General features: G+C 42.1%; 1 protein-coding gene and 1 long non-coding RNA gene across 6 annotated transcripts in view; one reads left to right on the top strand and one right to left on the bottom strand.

The window, feature by feature from the left end:
* LOC119867824 overlaps nucleotides 1–603 on the bottom strand; it is a 125,210-nt gene extending 124,607 nt beyond the window's left edge. For all 4 annotated transcript variants that reach the window (XR_005384664.1, XR_005384663.1, XR_005384661.1 and 1 more), the window contains exon 1: nucleotides 458–603. This is a non-coding gene — a long non-coding RNA (uncharacterized LOC119867824). The remainder of the gene's footprint in view (nucleotides 1–457) is intronic.
* The window catches only part of CERS6 (ceramide synthase 6), a 302,521-nt gene continuing 284,092 nt past the window's right edge, over nucleotides 311–18,739 (top strand). For both annotated transcript variants that reach the window (XM_038584736.1, XM_038584737.1), the window contains exon 1: nucleotides 311–558. In XM_038584736.1, coding sequence (XP_038440664.1) covers nucleotides 389–558 — 170 coding nt within the window. In that variant the 5' untranslated portion in view covers nucleotides 311–388. The remainder of the gene's footprint in view (nucleotides 559–18,739) is intronic.

Below are 18,739 nucleotides of genomic sequence, written 5' to 3' on the forward strand. Positions count from 1 at the left end.
GCGCTGCCCCGGGTCGCGGGTCCCCGCGCGGAGCGGAGCGCGGCGGGCGCAGGCCGGGCGGCCGCGGGGGAGCCGAGCTCGTGCGCCGCGCGCCCGGGGCGTGGGCGAGCCGGCCGCGTGGGCCTCCTGCCCGGCGCGGCGCGGGCCAATCAGCGCGGCCGCCGGCTGCCACGTGACGGGCGGGGCGGCGCCTTCCCGCGCGGCCCGAGGGGGGAGCGCCGGGGCTCGCCGCGAGCCTCCGAGAGCAGCGGGCGCGGCGGCGGCGGCGGCGGCGGCACAGGCACAGGCACAGGCACAGGCTCGGCCGGCCGCGCGCATCCCCGGCGCCCGGCGCGGCGGCAGGCAGGCTCGGGGCCGCGGCGCCCCGGAGCGGAGCGGACAAAGCAAGATGGCAGGGATCCTCGCCTGGTTCTGGAACGAGAGGTTCTGGCTCCCGCACAATGTCACCTGGGCGGACCTGAAGAGCACGGAGGAGGCCACCTTCCCGCAGGCTGAGGACCTGTACCTCGCCTTCCCGCTGGCCTTCTGCATCTTCATGGTGCGGCTCCTCTTCGAGAGGTAAGCGGGGCCGAGCGCGCCTCCCTCCCTCCCTCGCTCCCTCCCCTCCCCCGACACGCGCACACGCGCACTCGCACGCTCGCCGCTCCCCACCTTTGTGCTCGTCGCCGGCGGACGTCCTGCGGGGGGCGCCCGGGGAGAGGGCGCGGAGCCCCCCGACCCCACGACGGCCCGGAGCGCTGCGGCGCGGGAGGGCGCGGGAGGGCGCGGGGCGGGCGCGGGGACCCGCGGGGCCGGGGGCTGCCGGGGGCTGCCGGGGGCTGCCGGGGGCTGCCGGGGGCTGCTCGCTCGCGCCGGAGACGCCGAGGCTTTGTGCGGGGCCCGCGGCCCGGGGAGGCGGGGACTTTGCGGGCGTCCAGCAGCCGGTGGCCGGCGGCTCTCTGCACGGGAGCCCGCCGGCGTGAGACGGAGAGATGCTTCCTATGAATAACCGTGAACTCCGGGGCTGTACCTGACGCCCTGAAAACAGCCCACGGAACTGCTGCTGTCTATTGTTCGTACCGTAGGATTTCCGGATTGGGGATGAGCAGCTCCACGGCGTCCTGGCCAAACTTGCGTGAACTCTTCTTGAAAGCAGTCTCAGTCGCAAAACTAGGTTTTCCGTGCCGTGCACTCCCCGGGAGCTGTGGGAGCAAAACCGGGACAGCGGCACATGCTTGTGTCTGTCCCTCAGCTGAAGACCTGTCCTCCCGCTTCCCCTCCTCTTCCAGCCCCCCCGCCCCCCATCGGTGGAGGCTGAATTTCTTAGATCACAGAGTTCAGACTCCCATTTACCACGCCTGCTCCACCTCTCTTGCCCTGCCCCCAACGCACCTTGGTTTTGTTTCTTAAGCTTTTGCTGTTATTTTGTTTGCTGTTTCTGTTTGCCTAAAACCGCGGTCGCGGAGGCCGGAATTTGCCTTTCGTGGCATTTGTTGCTGGAAATGGCAACAGAAAAAAGCTTCATGGGAGCAAAAAGTATTTTTTTTTTTTTTTTTTTTTTTGGTCAAGGAAGGTGTGTTTTTCAATGGGCAGTGTTGATGCTTCCGAACTAAGCTGTTCACATGCAGAGATTGAAATGCACAAAGGAAACAGACTTAAGGACCTATTTTAAAACGATTGAAATGCAGCGCGGGTACTTCATTGATCCTAACCAGTGCTGACTCTTATTGTGGAAAAGTGGGTGTGTTTGCAGCTTACACTTGCTTCTAGAGCAAATGTTGACTTACAGAAAATAGGAATACATTATCTAACTTTGCAGTCTCTCCAAAAACAGCCTCTCAGGAACAGCAGGTTGTTGTGTTGATACTTGGTAGGGACTCCACACACAGTTGCCTAAGGACAAGTGATCAATTCTGGCTGGGCTCGCTTGCAGTCAGCTAATGCACTTGAAAAGGTGTGTAGCCTTACGTTTTGGATAACAAAAGCATGCAAAAAGCTGACTCCAAGCTATTCATTAGGTTGGAAAAAAGGTAAACTCACCTTTGTACTTTGTACTTTATCTGCCATAAAAAACACTTAAAAACGAATGTCATTTAAGTCGAAAACTGGAAGTTTGTCATTTCTCTTCCTGAACATTTTTTTTCCTTCCTTCGCGCAATCCCATGACCTAGAGTTCATACAAAGGGTCAGCTGCTTTTTCAACTCTCAGTTACATGAATGTCCTCGTGGTCCTATGGAGAGATTTTCAGTTTCTTTCAGGCCATGGATTCAAGTAGAAGTGAATGTAATGGCCTGTATGGAAACTCCCAAGTTTGTGATTAATGTTCAGAATGATAATCCACTATGGCCCATATACCACAGGATGCTACTGACTTTTGGAAGGGTGTCTACTTTGTTTCTTCTTGCGGTAGTGACAGCTCCGTCTTGAACCATTCAGACTCCCTGGAGTCTGAAAATCCAAGTGTACAGTTGTATCCGGAATTACAAGTTCTGCGTGTTTCTCTTCTTCTCACACCTAAACAACACATTCTGGCATCCAACCTGTGGCCTTCATCTCAGCATCCATCAAGGACCTGAGCTTGAATCAGCTGATACTGTTATTGATACCACTCCCTCTTGGAACCCTTTTAAATGTTGTTCTTAAATCTTTCTTTTGTGATAGTCTGCAATGTAGAGGATGACTTAAAGAAGCCTGTTTTGAGTCCCTTTGTAAACTGAAATGCTTTTGTGATCGAAATAATTCCCTGTTCTTTTTCTAAAAAAAAAAAAAATATTTTTCATTTTTGGGATACGTGGCTGGCTCGGTCGGAGAAGCATGCAAGTCTTGATCTTGGGGTTGTGAGTTTGAGCCCACATTGGGTGTAGTGATCACTTAAATAGATATTTTAAAAATGTATTTTTCATTTTTACTTTTTTAGGATTCTATTTTTTCTGTAGTTCTGTTGTCATTTGTTTCAAAGCTGAGAACACATCTACGAAATACCTCATTATCCAAGATCTTTATTTCCATTAAATGAAGTCTATAATGCCTTTGTTGAGGCTCAAATTGTGAATTTGAATACCTTCTTAGTCTTGTTTTTCTCTTTATAAAGAGAGGAACTAAGGGACGCCTGCATGGCTCTATTGGCCTCTGCTTTCGGCTGGGGTCATGATCCCAGGATGGGATTGAGCCCTGCATTGAGCTCTCTCTGCTCAGCAGGGAGCCTGCTTCTCCCTCTCGCTTTGCCTGCTGCTCTGCCTACTTGTACGCATACTCTCTCTGTGTCAAATAAATAAAAATCTTAAAAAAAAAAAGAAACATTAAAGAACGGACTGGATTGAGCTTTGCTCCATTGAACAGGCTTATTTTTTTGTTTGCACTCCACTGTTGGGGTGTTGACAGTGGAGGCATTGGTGGCCAGAATGATGCTGTGTTATAGGACCATATGGGCAACAATATGGACGCCCAGCATGGTTGGTTAAAAATGGAGCAGTCTAAATTCAGTGACTTTTGGCTGAGTTTGTGAACAGCCCAAAGCTTGGTGGTTTGTAGCGTAGCCTTTATACTGTACTTAACTCTGGGTGGGATGGGAAAGGCCACTATAGATATTGATTGACAAAGTGAAATGTCTGTTGTTAAAAACAAAAACCGAAAACCAAAAACAAAACTTCCTAGTTTCTCCTAGAAAGATAATTGTAGGGTATATCGTTATGTAGTTAGCCTGATGACAAACAAAATATTATTTATTTATTATTTTACATTTTTAAAGAACTTTAATTTCAGTAGAGTGAGCGTACAGTGTTATGTTGGTTTTAGGTGTACAATGCAGTGATTCAATCGTTCTATACATTATTCAGTGCTCATTATGATCATATTGTTTAATAATGTAGCATTATCATCTATTTGATGAATTTTCTTGATTTAACACTTGTTTAGGCTTAATAAGCCATTCTCTGGAATTATAATAAATGCTTCTTCCAGATTCACTTTTTAGAATGTGTTGCTGTAAGGCACCAGGGTAGCTTGGTTGGTTAAGCATCTGACTTCGTCTCAGGTCATGATCTCACGCTCCTGGGATTGAGCCCCAACTGGAGCTCCATCTGTGCTCAGTGGGAGCAAAGAGTCTGCTTCTACCTCGTTCTCTCCCTCTTCCCCTCCCCCCTGCTTGTGCACTCATGTGTTTTCAAATCTCTCAAATAAATAAAATCTTGAAAATAATGTATTGCTATGGTGTTCATAAATGTGGGATTAAAGTTGTACTGGATTTCTGTTTGGGAACAAAAATTCTGTGAGTTGTTGTTATAACAGGTAATGTTAATGCATTTTCTTCCTGTGGGTCTAGGAGAGAGCTGCAGAAGTATTGATTGAGAACCGGAACATTCGAATTCTGGTCAAACTTACCTCACACAGGGGCAGCCACCTAGTATCTCTCTGCCTTATTTTCTTATCTAAGCAGTGAAGCAGATGTCCTTTGTAATCTAAGGTTGCTTTCACCCCCTCAATTATTTGATTCCTGTAGGTAGTCTGTATATTTGAAGCTTGTTAATTATTATCTCATGAAACTTAGAGCAGGCTCAATGTCATTTTTTTGCAGGTAGAAATAAGTCATCTATGAATAAAGAGATATTTTTCATACGAGTATTTTAGCCACTGGCTTTGTTTCTTGTATTTTTCAGTTATGATCTGAATTAAAAGAATCATTTGGCCTATTATCATTTGTGCTCCGAAAAGCTACAATATTTCGGAGTAATTAACAAAGAAGATTCTGCAGAAAAAGCAGTTGCTCTCTTTCCTTAGACCATATTTAGATGGACCCTAGAAGAGACCTGGCACCTCTTGTGATGACCGAGGATGAAATGAGAAACTCATTCCTGGCAGGTTGGCTCTCAGAGTTCCTAGCTATGTGAGAAGTATCATTTTTCAGGAGGCGGATACCATGTTGCCTGGCTCATTCTGTCAAATGACCTGCTGCCCTCAAACCTTCAAGGAACAAGATTGTCTCAGGGATGTCTTTCCAATGAGCTTTTTCTTAGGGATTTACTTAGTTTCTTTGCCTTGCTAGCAGCCTTGGGGAGGCCCTGTAGAAGGAAGATGGGAGAGGAGAAGGGAGGGGGAGGGGAAAGGGATGTGAAGGTATTCCTGATGGTTGAGGTGGGGAGAGGTAGGCGTGAACGTCTGCCATGAAAAAGCCAAGTATCAGGTGAGTTTGATTTCTGAAGGGTATTCCTATAATGTACCTTGTAATGAAGACACTGATGTCATCGGATGTATTTTGGAAGGGATTGCGATGGACTGAATGTTTCTGTCTCCTCAAACTTTGTAAGTTGCAATCCTAATCGTCAAGGTGATGGTATCAGGAGGTGGGCACTTTGAGAGGTGATTAGGCCACGTTGGGGGTGGGGGGCGCTTTGTGAATAGGATTTTGTCCTTATTAAAAAAAAAGGCCCCAGGGAGCTCCTGCCTCTTCCACCACATGAGGACACAATAAAAAGATGGCTGTCTGTGAACCCAGAAGAGTGTTCTCACCAGACACCAAATCTGCTAGTGTCTTGATTTTGGACTTTCCAGTCTCCAGAACTATGGAAAATAAATTTCTGTTGTTTATAAGCCACCTAGCCTCTAATATTTTGTTGTAATAGCCTAAATAGACCAAGACAGAGTATTTGATAACAATTTGTGTATGAAAATGTTTTTTTTCTCATTCAATCAACCTTGGATATTTAACTCTACAAATGTACCTGTTTCACTTGTTAAATATGGTATGATTCAGATTAAAACTATGGACACCTGCTTTGCCAGACTGGCGTTAGAGGCAGGAGTTGGTGTCAGACACAATAGGTTGCTCCTGTAGTTTCTGACAGGGGAAGGAAAGTTGGGTTACATTGGATGCTTTGTTGGAAAACAACCTAAAATCAAAGGGATGGTATTCTTTGCAGAGCTTTGGTACAGCTTTCTCATCTTGCAAAATAAAAAGTCTGCATTTACAGGGTGCCATAGTTTAGCTACTTGTAGTAGATTGGTTTATGGATAAAGGGCATCATGTTACTCCTAAGGCACAATTCCTTAGAATGGTGAGGAAGGCAGGTAAGAGAATTTTAAATTATCACAAATGATTTCATGTCATCAAGGATTTAGTGGTACTAGCACTTTGAGTTCACTTAAGACTTTGCTGTTGAAAGTATCTGAATCCTTCCTGGACTGGGTAGGTTTGTTTCTGTTGGATTCTAGTTTGTAAGTGGTTTCTCTTCTGTGATGGAGAAAGGCAGGTGTCAGTGGAAAGGAAATAGGTTTTAAGGTGAATTTCTTCCATCAGCAAACCTGCCCCAAGGCTAATCAGAGATTACTGCACTGTCCTCGGGCTCTGTTCACTTCTTTATTTTATTTTTTTTAGATTTTATTTATTCATGAGACAGAAAGAGAGAGCGAGAGATGCAGAGACATAGGCAGAGAGAGAAGCAGGCTCCACGCAGGGAGCCTGATGTGGGACTGGATCCTGGGACTCCAGGATCACGCCCTGGGCTGAAGGCAGATGCTCAACCGCTGCACCCAGGGATCCCTCTGTTCACTTCTTTTACTTTACCTGTTCACACTTTGTTGGTGAGCATGAGAATCTAGGCCCACCTGGCACACAGAAGATTCTAAATGTTTATTTCATGTGCTCAAATTCCTTCTTCTCTCTCTAGGCCAAACTAGATTTTCTAAAGCCTTTGGTCATCTATTTCTTACAAAGTCATGACTCTCAAAATTTTACTGTTTTTCCTCCCTCCTGTCTTCATTTGATCAGTTCATTTCTTAGGTGCTTTTGAGTCAGGATATCAGGATCCCAGATTTTGTATGCCAGTAATGAGTTGTGTCGTTTAACGTTCCTAAGGAGTTTCGTGTTTTTCTTTTCTTTTCTTTTCTTTTCTTTTCTTTTCTTTTCTTTTCTTTTCTTTTCTTTTCTTTTCTTTTCTTTCTTTTCTTTCTTTTTCTTTTTCTTTTTCTTTTCTTTTCTTTCTCTTCTTTCTTTCTTTCTTTCTTTCTTTCTTTCTTTCTTTCTTTCTTTCTTTCTTTCTTTCTTAATAAAAATAAGTAAACAAGATTGTCTCTTGTAGCACAGGATCCTTTTATACTAGCGAGGCCCTGAGAACCCTTATTCCTAAGATTTTATTCTTTGGTGTCCCTACCCCCTTAAACAATTTCATAAACTCTTTTGTAGTAACTCTTACCTACTATTATAATCTTCGATGACTTCATACACCTATGTTTTGGCTTGATTGAACACAAAATGGTGATTCTCATAATGTCTTTTTGGGGTGGCTCATTAGTACTGCTCTGGATGATTGAGTGCCAGGGTACACAGTCTGAAGCCTCTGACCTGGTGCTCACCAAATTTTTTTTCTGATGTTTGACAATTGTGAATGACTGTAGTTTTAATGAATGACTTTCTGATCTTAACTTTGAAAGTAATAATAGCAACTAATATGTTTCCTAATATGAGTTTGTTACTTTACATGGTCTACTTCATTTAATCCTCTCCTAAGCCCTGTGAGGTAGATATTAATTTTCCCAATATTTTACAGCTGACACTAAGGATTGAGAATTTAGGAGATGTGCCTAGCTTGACACAGCTTAAAATAGAAAGGTAGGCATTTGGAACCAGTTTTGTTGATCTCCTAGTAATTTTGGTGATCTGTTTTAAAGTAGCTATCATGAGATCACGTTGTATATCTACCATAATTCCTTTAACCATCTCCATATTGTTGTTGGACATTTAGGCTGTTTACAGTTTATGTGTATAATTCTTTCAAATCCTGATGACTTCCTAAGGAATATTTTTTAGAAGTGGCATTTCTAAGCCCAAAATGGTAAATATTTTAGCATTCCTGGGAGATACAAATTGCCAGATTGGTGTCTAGAAAGATTATATCCATTTGTACTTCCTTATCAGCATGCAGATTATTATCGTTTGAGGAAATTTTTGCTTTGCAAGTTGGAAAAAAGTTACTGTTGTAATATATGTTTTTATTATTATTCACGATGAACTTGTTTCAAATATTTACTAATCATTTGTATTTTACTTTCTGTGAATTCATGTATGTTTTCTTATTGGAAGAGCTTCCAGCATCTTTTTGGTAAGAAAGTGGTGACCTTTGAATTTTTTTTTTTAAATGCAGAATGGTCATGTTTTAGTCAGTTTCTTGGGTCCTGTGTTTGCACTTTATATTTCTTTCTGCTTTCAGCCTCCCTCCCACAACCTGAGTCATCATCACCAGGCAGAAAGCTTCTCAGATTCTATACGGTGGAAGGGATGCAGTCAAGAGGATGAAGTAGTATAATATCCTGACTTTATTATGCAGAATGAGGCAGAGAGAAAGCGCTGGGAGGAAGTTTTAGGAATTAAGATTGAATGGATTTTTATGATGGAAAACTCAGAGACAGAGCCTAAATTCTTATATTGTTTCTCTGAATGTTTGGTTAAAAGTGACTTATTAGACATTAGTCATTAGGGAAATAGAATTCAAAGCCACAGTAACATACCACCCCACACTCATTAGAAAGAAAGAGAGAGAGAAAGGAAGGAAGGGAAGAAGGAAGGAACGAACAAACAAATGTTGGTGAGGATGTGAAGAAATTGGAACCCTGTGCATTGGTGGTGGGAATATAAAGCATATAGCCACTGTAGAAAATAATTTGGAATATCTTCAAAAAATTAAAAATAGAATTACCACATAATGAGCAATTCCACTTTTGGTATATGCCCAAAAGAATTGAAAGCAAGAGTCTCAAAGAGATATTTGCGCACTTAATATTCTTAGCAACATTATTCACAATATCCAAAAGGTTGAAGCAACCCTAGTGTCCATCGGTAGATGAATGGACAAACAAAATGTGTTATGTACATTCAATAAAATACCATTCAGCCTTAAAAAGGAAGGAATTCTGACACATGCTAAAGCATGGATGAACCATGAGGACATTCTGCTCAGTTGAATAAGCCAGTTGTAAAAAGACACTGTATGATTACACTTATATGAGGTACCTAGTGTAGTCGGATTCATAGAGCTGGAAAGGTTGCCAGGGGCTAAAGAAAGGCGGCAATGGTGAGTTATTGTTTCATGGGTATATATGTTTCATGGGTATATTTCATTTTTGCAAGATGAAAGGGTTCTGGAGATGGATTTGATTGGTTGCTCCATGTGAATGTACTTAATTCAACTGTACGCTTAAAAATTAAGATAGTCTTATTTATTTATTTTTTTTAATTTTTATTTTTTTTTATGATAGTCACAGAGAGAGAGAGAGAGAGAGGCAGAGACACAGGCAGAGGGAGAAGCAGGCTCCATGCACCGGGAGCCTGATGTGGGATTCAATCCTGGGTCTCCAGGATCGCGCCCTGGGCCAAAGGCAGGCGCCAAACTGCTGCGCCACCCAGGGATCCCTAAGATAGTCTTATTTAATTTTAATTTTACCATCTTACCACATCTTTACCACAACTAAAAATAAAAAAAAAAAAATAAGATTCACTGACTTTAAAAAGTCACTTACTTGAAATAACTGGTTTCATTTTCTAGTCTTGACAATTTTCTAGGTAGGAACAAACATCCCAGTCCTCTTGATCTCAATTTCATCAGGTACTATTTTGCTTCTGTGTTGGTTTTCTTGTAAAATGCATCAGCCGCTTGTGGACCAGGAGAGCCCTCCTCTCCAGAATCACCTGGCATGGTTTGGTGGGAGGTGAGGAGTGATGGAAGGAAGGTTAAAGTCCAGAGAATACTTAAGTACCCTGGGCCTTTTGGGAAGGTACTTCAGCCAAACAACTTCCTTCAGTCTATGCATTAATATGACAACTTAATAACCTGTAAATAGGCAGGTACAGAAGGGAATACAGAGAAGCAGAGGATCCAGCTCTAGAATTAAAGTAAAGGCATCCCAGTGAGTTCATAATCCATTTAAAACAAACCAGGATGATAGGATACAATTCTAGTAAGGTAGGTGGCCTAGGCCACAGATAGATCCAATGGAAGCTCTTCTGGGGAAGATCAGATTTGACCCTTTTCTCTTTCAGTTTAAATTTACATCTGTTTTTATTAGCAAATAATTTAAATACTTGAAAATGTGAATATGATTTTACTCAAATGCTGCATACTATAAGGTAATTGGTAGTAAGCACAGGCAGGCACATATTATTGAAAAGTAGTTTTCAAAGTTTATGCTAATGTTTGTTCATTGTCCAAAACATTGCTTTCTATAACTCATCTATGAGAAAATTTGAGGGCAGTTCTTTTTGTTTTAAGGAGAACTATCTTTTTCTCACTACTAGCCTTCAAATGGACTTCTCTTGGGCAGCCCGGGTGGCTCAGCAGTTTAGCGCTGCCTTCAGCCCAGGGCCTGATGCTGGAGACTTGGGATCGAGTCCCACCTCGGGCTCCCTGCATGGAGCCTGCTTCTCCCTCTGCCCGTGTCTCTGCCTCTCTGTGTGTGTCTCATGAGTAAATAAATAAAATCTTTAAAAACAAAAACAAAAAAACAAAATGGACTTCTCTTGAACCCCACTCCTGCTTCCCATTCCTGCTTTTGCTTTTATTACCTCAGAATTGGATTGTGGGGGCTGTTTTGGTGGGGGTCGGGTTAGAGATAACACAAATGGTCTTTCAATACCGGAAAATACATTCCTTTACTAGGTAAGCTTGTTCACACAGTGACCTCGGAATAACTTTTGTTTGTGACTTGTCAGTGTCTGTATAAATGTCACATCTTATCTTTGAGGTTTTTCAGGTTACAAAGGTATTGTTGCTGTGCTGAAGCTGTGATTGGGATGCTGTCTCTCCCCCATTTTCTCCTTCCCCTTTTTTTTCTTTCTCCCTCTCTCCTCCCCTTCCTTTCTTCTCACCACTGGTATCTTTAAAAACACAAGAAGATCTTGAGAGCAGAGGAACAGTGTAGCGGTAAAAGTTGGGGGTTGGCAATGGAGAAAACCATCTAAAGTCTTAGTCTGTGGCACTTTGGCAAGTATCAGAGTAAAAGCTGCCAGCTAGTCTAAGTGGCTCTGTAGATCTTGTCTTCATTGATCACCGTTTCAAAGCAGAATAAAGTGACTTGGTGGTTTAAGCAGAGTAGCAGTTTCAGACACAATAGCTTGAGTAAAGGGAAATTGAGAACCAAGCAATCAGTTGCTTAGCCATTATGGGGATTAAGAGAATAGAAGGGCTTTATTCTCAGTGGGTGTGTATATTTTTGAGTATGTGGGTAGATTCAAGGGTGACCATATGTTCAAACTGTTACTGTTTCATACATTTATTGCAATTAATTACAAATGTAGTACATTCCTAATTCCTAGAATCTAAAAGAAAATGGATGGGATATCACAAAGATTATGGAACTTGGGTTAAAATCCAAACAAACACTGCCCTTGATCAGCTATATAGTAGTGGGCAGCAGATAATCTGAAATTTGATGTCCTCATTTGTAAAATGGGGAATGTGATATTGGAAGTCTCTCTGTGAAAATCTATTTAAGCAGGACTCAGTAAAAACTGGTTCTTAAAAATACACATTGTATCAAAAACGATTGATATTTAGTCCTTGAGAAGTAACATTCTGTAATGTGATTTAATGTGTTAGGTGTGTGGAGGGGGTGGAGAGAGGGTGCAGTTTGTAGGGGCAGAAGGACCTGTTTATATATTTGATCCTGAAACTGGAGATTTACTTCTGTTGAAGCGTAAATATTTAGAGTTTTAGGCAGGCATCGAAGCCCTAATCCTTTCAGCACTCTGCCTATTTAGGGAATGCTTCCTTAGCCTTTTCTTCTCAACTGTTAATATTGATGTGGATTTTAGGGCAGAGATTTGCTTGTGTTTGGTGACAGAAAACCATATTTCTAATGGTGGGATTTTGGACAAGTGATGGGCAGCTGTGTACCACTTGGAGCCTGAAGCTCTCTCTCTCAGGGGGGCTGTGCCTTTGGAGTGGGCCCAGGGAGACGGTCTTTCTGTGGCTGGACTTTGCTTGGGAAGCTGCCATTTAGTGGAGGGATGTCTTAGGCAAGTATCCCAGTCTCCAACTGCCCCATCTGGCCCCAACGTCCTTGTTTTATTGCATGTCGACTCAAGGGAAAATTGGTTGGGTGTTCAGTTACTGGTAATGACAAAGATCAAGTTGGCCATTTTTATTGATATAAGGACTTGGGCTGAATTCTAGCCATGCCACTTACAGCTACAGATTACTGAATCTCTCCATGTTTAGTTTCCAACTCAGAGGGTTGTTGCAAGAATTAAATGAGATAATGCAAGTATTGTGTTTAGAGCAGTGCCTAGTGATGGAAGTAGTTTCTTCTAGTTCTTCAAGTTTAGTCACAGTGCACACACGTGTCTCCCCCTGCCCCCAAATCACTTTCTGAGTGATTGTTGGAGCCCTGATTTCCAGAAATTTCCAGGCTTTGTCATTAGATTCTGAAAGCCTTTACTGGCATTACCTTTGTGTCATGAACATGTATAGAACAATAGACCCCATTCTTGCTTTTTACTGATTGGGTTTGGGTTTTTCCTTCCCTATTATATTCTCTGTCTCTCTCCCTGTCTCTTTCCTTCCAAGAAATATTCTGAATCTTCCAATTGTGGGCAGAAAACAACTGTTAGCTGTTTGGTAAAGAACTGGGCCATGTCCACCTCACGCTCATGTAAAGCACTTTGCTGAGATTGTATATTACATTTAGATGGCTCAGAAATATTTTTTTCTAATAAGAGTCTCCTAGAAAAAGGAAAGCCTTGAGAATATTTGTCAGTTTCTTTCAGAATTGTAACCCTAGTGGATTGTCTTGATTTGATCGTTATTAAGAAAAAAAATCAGTCTAGCATCCCTGGGATTATCTTTACGAAAATGCAGACATTCAAAATTTGCTGAAAATAACAAATGTACTTATTTTTTCTGTAAGAGAAACAAAGCACCTCAAATTTGAACTTGCATTGGTGTGAATATGCAAGTTAGTTTAGAAGGTGGTTGCAGCTCCTTTTAGTATAGGCACTTTTTCTGGCTCTAAACCACTTAAAAATAATTTGTAAGTAGTTTGCTGTGAAAATAATTTAACAAGCCTGTTAATTTTTTTAGGCATTGATAGAGGGTATCGTAGGATGATCAAATATGACATTTGTCTTGGATTGTATTTTGAATGAGGAAGTAAGGCAAAAATGAAACCACAGTGCTATAGAATGACAAATTACCCAAAACTGCTATTTTAATTCAGTAGTAGTTTAATAGAGTCAAAGAGTTTCTACTTAGAAAGGGAATTGAAAACTCACTTAAAAATGTATGAGTCTGTTGTATGTCAGACATAGTGATCAGCCAAATTGGGGGGATGGTGTTGGGAGACAGGGTGCATGCAATAAGGGGTGCATTACCTTTAGATTAAAAAATAAAATAGGATCGACTAAAAGTTGATCTGCTTTTTATTAGCACCATGGAAAGCTAATTCTAAACATAGAATGGTAGAGTGTGAAAAGACCCATCTTTGGGGTGCCTGGCTGGCTCAGTTGGATAAGCATCCCGGTCTTGGTTTCAGCTCAGGTCATGATCTTAGGGTTGTGACTTGAGCCCCGTTGTCGAGTTCCCGGCTCAGTGCAGAGTCTGCTGAAGATTCTCTCCTCCCTCCCTCTCTCTGCTCACCCTGCTTGTGCTCTCTCTGTCTAAAATAAATAAATAATATCTTAAAAAAAATTACCTGTCCTCACCAGGGCACACTGCTCCTACCACTGGCCGTGCTCCCAGCCTCTTGGAACACCACTGCCAGAGGCTGGTTTAGGGCACAGGTGTTCTGAAAGCCACCCTTTGAGAAATACTGGCCGAGTTAAGAATCTTTACCTCCCATTTTATATTTTAGGATTCTGAAGCCCATGGAGATGAAGTGACTCGTCCCGTCCCCCCCCCCCCCCCCCCCCCCCCCGGGGCCTGGCCCAGCCTGCGCTCAATTGGTTTCAGTTAATCTGGGGCTGGCCTGGGAACGCCTCAGTCCAGAAAAAACTGGAACAGTTGTTCACCTCACCTGCCTGTTGGCCCTGTCGGGCCTGTGCTTGCTCTGCTCCTCAGCCAGGGGTGTTCCGGTGAAAATGACAGCTCTGCGTCTCCCCAAGGGCGAGTGAGGGTGGGTAGGAGGAAGCTTCCGTGGGGATGCCCGTGCTGTCTGCCCCCTGAAGTGCACCACATTCCGAGGCCTTTTTTTTTTTTTTTTGATAAAGGGAATGGAAGGGCTCTTGGTGAAGTGTGGATTGGCACTCTGGGGGGCAGACCTCAGGGCTCGGACAGCCAGGGCCAGGCCCGGGGTCTCCTCCCGGGCACATGGATCCTGTATCGCTGCATCACACGCACCGTGGTGTTTTGCTCCCACCTCCACCCCTACTTGGGTGGCTGCCTGCAGGATTGTCCGGGGACTGGGGAAGAGAATGTGCATAGGTGTGTGAGGGGTGGTTTTTACCAGGCAGTTCTTTCTAAGGAGCATTCTTGCCATCAAATGGTTTTCTGATGTTCATGGTTCTGTTGAGCTTTACACCGTGTAGTGCTTCCTTCGCTCGTGGTAGGTACCTGTGGTGCATTTGAAGTAACTGGGCTCCTGCAATAACGAGTGCAGTGAACTGTATCTTAAGGGTTGAACGAGGGAAATGTTTAGACATTTCAGGGCTCAGACATTGCTTTGCTCAGAGCTAGGCTTCGGCTTGGGTCTCAAGCCAGTAAACGGCTTGCAGTGACAGTGTGCGTGCCCCCCAGTCGGCCTCCGCCTTGGGCTAGAGTCAGCCACGTAAGATTTATGACCGCAGCTTATCCCTCCTTTGAACTGCTAGCTCCTTTTTGCTTAGCACTTCCATAATATTCTGTTTAGCTCTTCCTCTTGCTCAGAGCCTCCTCTGTGTTCAAATCCAAGGTGATAGCTTGAGCAAACTGTATCTCCTGATTGGTTGACCACCTTATACCATTTGGTCCCGAGCCCTGGAGTTACCAGCCCTTCTGCTATTCCTCCCATTTCCCAGGGCACTAGCAAGTTTGGGCCAAATCCATATAAAAGGATAGTTAATAAGGGCTATCAGCTTTCCCTCAGCTTATTTAATTTTTTTGTGTTAAAAAATAATATGTCATAAATGTTCTTTTTTTGTTTTCAAAACTAACTTCATGGTTTTAGACTTTTTTTTTTTTCTGATTAGAAAAAGAAAGAAATAGAACTGGTTAAGTTCCACAGTTGTTGATTGTGGATTATTGTTTGGCAAGAGTTGAAGATGATAATTATGTTCCATATAAAGCAGAACCAAACCTGGTTGGCCTTTCTCTCAATCAATATCCATTTTATTTTCCAGCCAATGTCTAATTCTTTACTCAGGGGTCAAATCTATGGATTCTTTAACATTGTCTAAAGCTTTTCTGAATTGGATGCATTTAACTACTAGAAACTTCTTATGCCCTGTTTTAAAAGCCAACCTAAAAGAGCCAGGAAGCTGCTCTGCATGGGAACTGCTAAAGTACGTAGCGTATGAGGATACATTTTGGGAGTTGACACAGATTATACTTAATATTTGCAGGTGAAGCTAACCACAGGCTTTTTTTTTGGCCTTGAGGCTCAGTGTTTAGATTTGTGGAGAGAGTGAGACCTAGAGAGAGAGAGAGAGAGAGAGAGAGAAACACACTCTGCTATGTGTGTATAACAAAAGGGAGCATAGGACTCTGACTTTGGCTTAAAATCCTGTCTTGGTGGAACCCTAGTTCAGCAAATACATCCATTAGTAAACTCAGCACTCACATGTGCCATCATCACTTGGGTAGCAAACATTCATATAGTATTTCTAGAGAAGTATTTTATTTTTCCTGAAACAAACTTTTTCTTTTTTGTAGTGGGAAGATAAGAGACGACCTTAATTCCTAATCTATGCACCAAAGTCCAATATTGACTTTAAGGTTATTGGTTCCTTATGAAGGAACTTTGGTACTTACCACCACATGCAATGCCATCTTTCTCGTAAGGTTGTGCACATGCTGGGATAAATGTGTTTATGTACAAAATCTGATTAGTGTTTGGTTATACAATTGAATAAATTAAAGCAATTATTTGGAAAGGAATGAGAAGAACATGTGAGAAAGTGAGAGAGAGAGAGAACCAAAATCAAAACACCCCTTTTCTTTCTCACCTTATGTAGTTACTTAGAATGTTTTCTAAGAATAGGCATTAACAAAGGGAGAAAAATATGCTATCTTTACATCTTTTTTTAAAAAACAAGGATATTAAGCAGGGGATAAGTGAATAAGTTAGTTGAAATGCTTCTGTTTTCTGTTCCTTGAATGTGGAAAGTTTGAAGATTTGTGGTTTGAGACAATGAAATCAGAGCTATCATATGCTTGGGATTTTAAAAAAGCCATGTATTTTGAATACTAAGTAGTTATGATCTAGAGAAACTGTATTTGTTTTGAAAATACATTTTTTAAGCGGGGGAGGGGCAGAAGGAGAGGGGGAGAAAGAATAGGCTCCATGTTCAGTGCTCAACCCTGAGATTATGACTTGAGCTGAAATCAAGAGTCAGGTACTTAACCGACTGAGCCACCCAGGGGCCCTGAAAATAGTATCTTTAAGACTTGCTGTGTTTGTATTTTTAAAATTATACTCACCCTAAAAGCATGTAACTTCTTCTTTTTTTTTTTTTTTTTTTTAAGATTTTATTTATTCATGAGAGACACACAGAGAGAGGCAGAGGCATAGGCAAAGGGAGAAGCGGGCTCCCTGCAGGGAGCCCAATGTGGGCCTTGATCCCAGGACTCTGGGATCATGACCTGAGCCCAAGGTTGACGCTCAACCCCTGGGCCACCCAAGCATCCCAAAAGCATGTGACTTCTGATGTACATTTTCCTTAGTTAAGCCCATGTTTGATTATATATTCTATTCCATTTGTTCATCTTTCTTCTTCAGGAATACCAGTTATAATGTTAGATTTCTTTAGTCTGTCTTTCATATCCACCTGTTCTCTATTATCATTTAAATAATTTTTCCATGTGGTTTTATTAATTTTTCTCTAGCCTATATAACAGGCTTCTCTTTCATTCATGTTTATCTTTTTTTTTTTTCTGTTGCTTTTCATGTTGTTTAATCTTAATCTTTACCTTCTCTTCTAAGGCTATGTCCATTTGTAATGTTTTTTGTACTTTTATAATCACTTTTCTGAACTCTAGTATCTCTTCTTTGACTTTTATTTTTTTGAAAAGTGATCATGTAACCTGCAATTGCTTTCAAATTTTTATTTGAAGATCTCCTATGTTCCTGTGGGTATTTTCATTTGCTTTCTACTTGTTATTATTTAGTGATTTTTATGCCTATATTGTTCAGGGTCCTACATATGTCCTTTAGTCCAAATCACAGAAAATACCATATCATTTTTTGCTTATTTCTATGAAGGAGGAGATATTGTAAAGTCAGCTTGTTAACATTTCTTACTGCATTTGGACTTACAGCATAATTGAATGGCTTTATTTTTTTTTTAAGATTTTGTTTATTTATTTGACACAGAGAGAGAGAAAGTGCACAAGCAGGGCAAGTGGGCAAGGGAGAAGTAGCTCCCCACTGACCAGGGAGCCTGATGGGGGGCTTGATCCCAGGACTCCTGGATCATGACCTGATCGAAGGCAGATGCTTAACCAACTGAGCCACCCCGGTGCCTCTGAATGGTTTTCTATAAAAATAATATGAGAGTGACTGGGTAGCTCCATTGGTTCAGTGGCTGACTCTTGGTTTAGTCTCAGGTCATGATCTCCTGGGTGTGAGATCGAGCCCCCGCATTAGGCTCCTTGCTCAGTGGAAAGTCTGCAAGGATTCTCTCTCCCTCTCCCTCTGCCCCTCTCTGCCCCTCCCTGCCCCGGCCTCCCCATCACTCTCTCTGAAAATAAATAAATAAACCTTTAAAAAATATATTTTTTATTGTTGAAACCTTCAGTATTTTGTAATTACCATTTCCTGAGTCTGAAATGTTCAAATGGCCATAGCATGGCAGTTATGTACAAAGTTTTCAGAGCCTTTTTGAGCTCTGTGGTATGACTGTATTTTTTCCAAATTATGCATGCTGGAGATAATGGGGTTTTCACACTAATTTTGAATGGGACTTCTGAATTTTTCCTTTTGTGTTTTGGAAATGTAAAACACAATGTACAGTGACTCTCTTGCTGTGCTATTATCCTGGTGGTAACTTTGTAATTTCTAATCTATTAATTTTAATTTGTGGATTTTTGAATGTTCAGTGTTTAACATGATTAATTATGCTACAAATCAACTAGTATTTGAAACATTTTGAACATTTAAACATATAAAACCTCTTATTCCATTTTAAAAATTACTTAAAGAATTTCCTAGTGTTGTATGTTTATAATTTCAGAAGTAAACTCCCATGGTGGAAAAAAAGCAAAAATTTTTCATTTTCACTATTTTCTCAATTCAGCTCTCTTCCCTAGATGTGACTAGTATTAGCAGTTGATATGTATATTTTTTCAGAACCTTTTCTTTTTTTTTTCTTAAGATTTTATTTATTTATTCACGAGAGACACACAGAGGGAGAGAGAGACAGAGAGAGACAGAGAAGAGAGAGACAGAGACAAAGGCAGAAGGAGGAGCAGGCTCCATGCAGAGAGCCCAACGTGGGACTGGATCCCGGGTCTCCAGGATCAAGCCCTGGGCTGAAGGCGGCGCTAAACTGCTGAGCCACCTGGACTGTCCCCAGAACCTTTTCAATGCATTTACCTACCTACCTACCTACCTACACACATGGAAACACAGTTTGTTTAAAACATT

This window comes from Canis lupus, chromosome 36 (assembly GCF_011100685.1).
Source record: "Canis lupus familiaris isolate Mischka breed German Shepherd chromosome 36, alternate assembly UU_Cfam_GSD_1.0, whole genome shotgun sequence".
Lineage (NCBI taxonomy): Eukaryota > Metazoa > Chordata > Mammalia > Carnivora > Canidae > Canis > Canis lupus.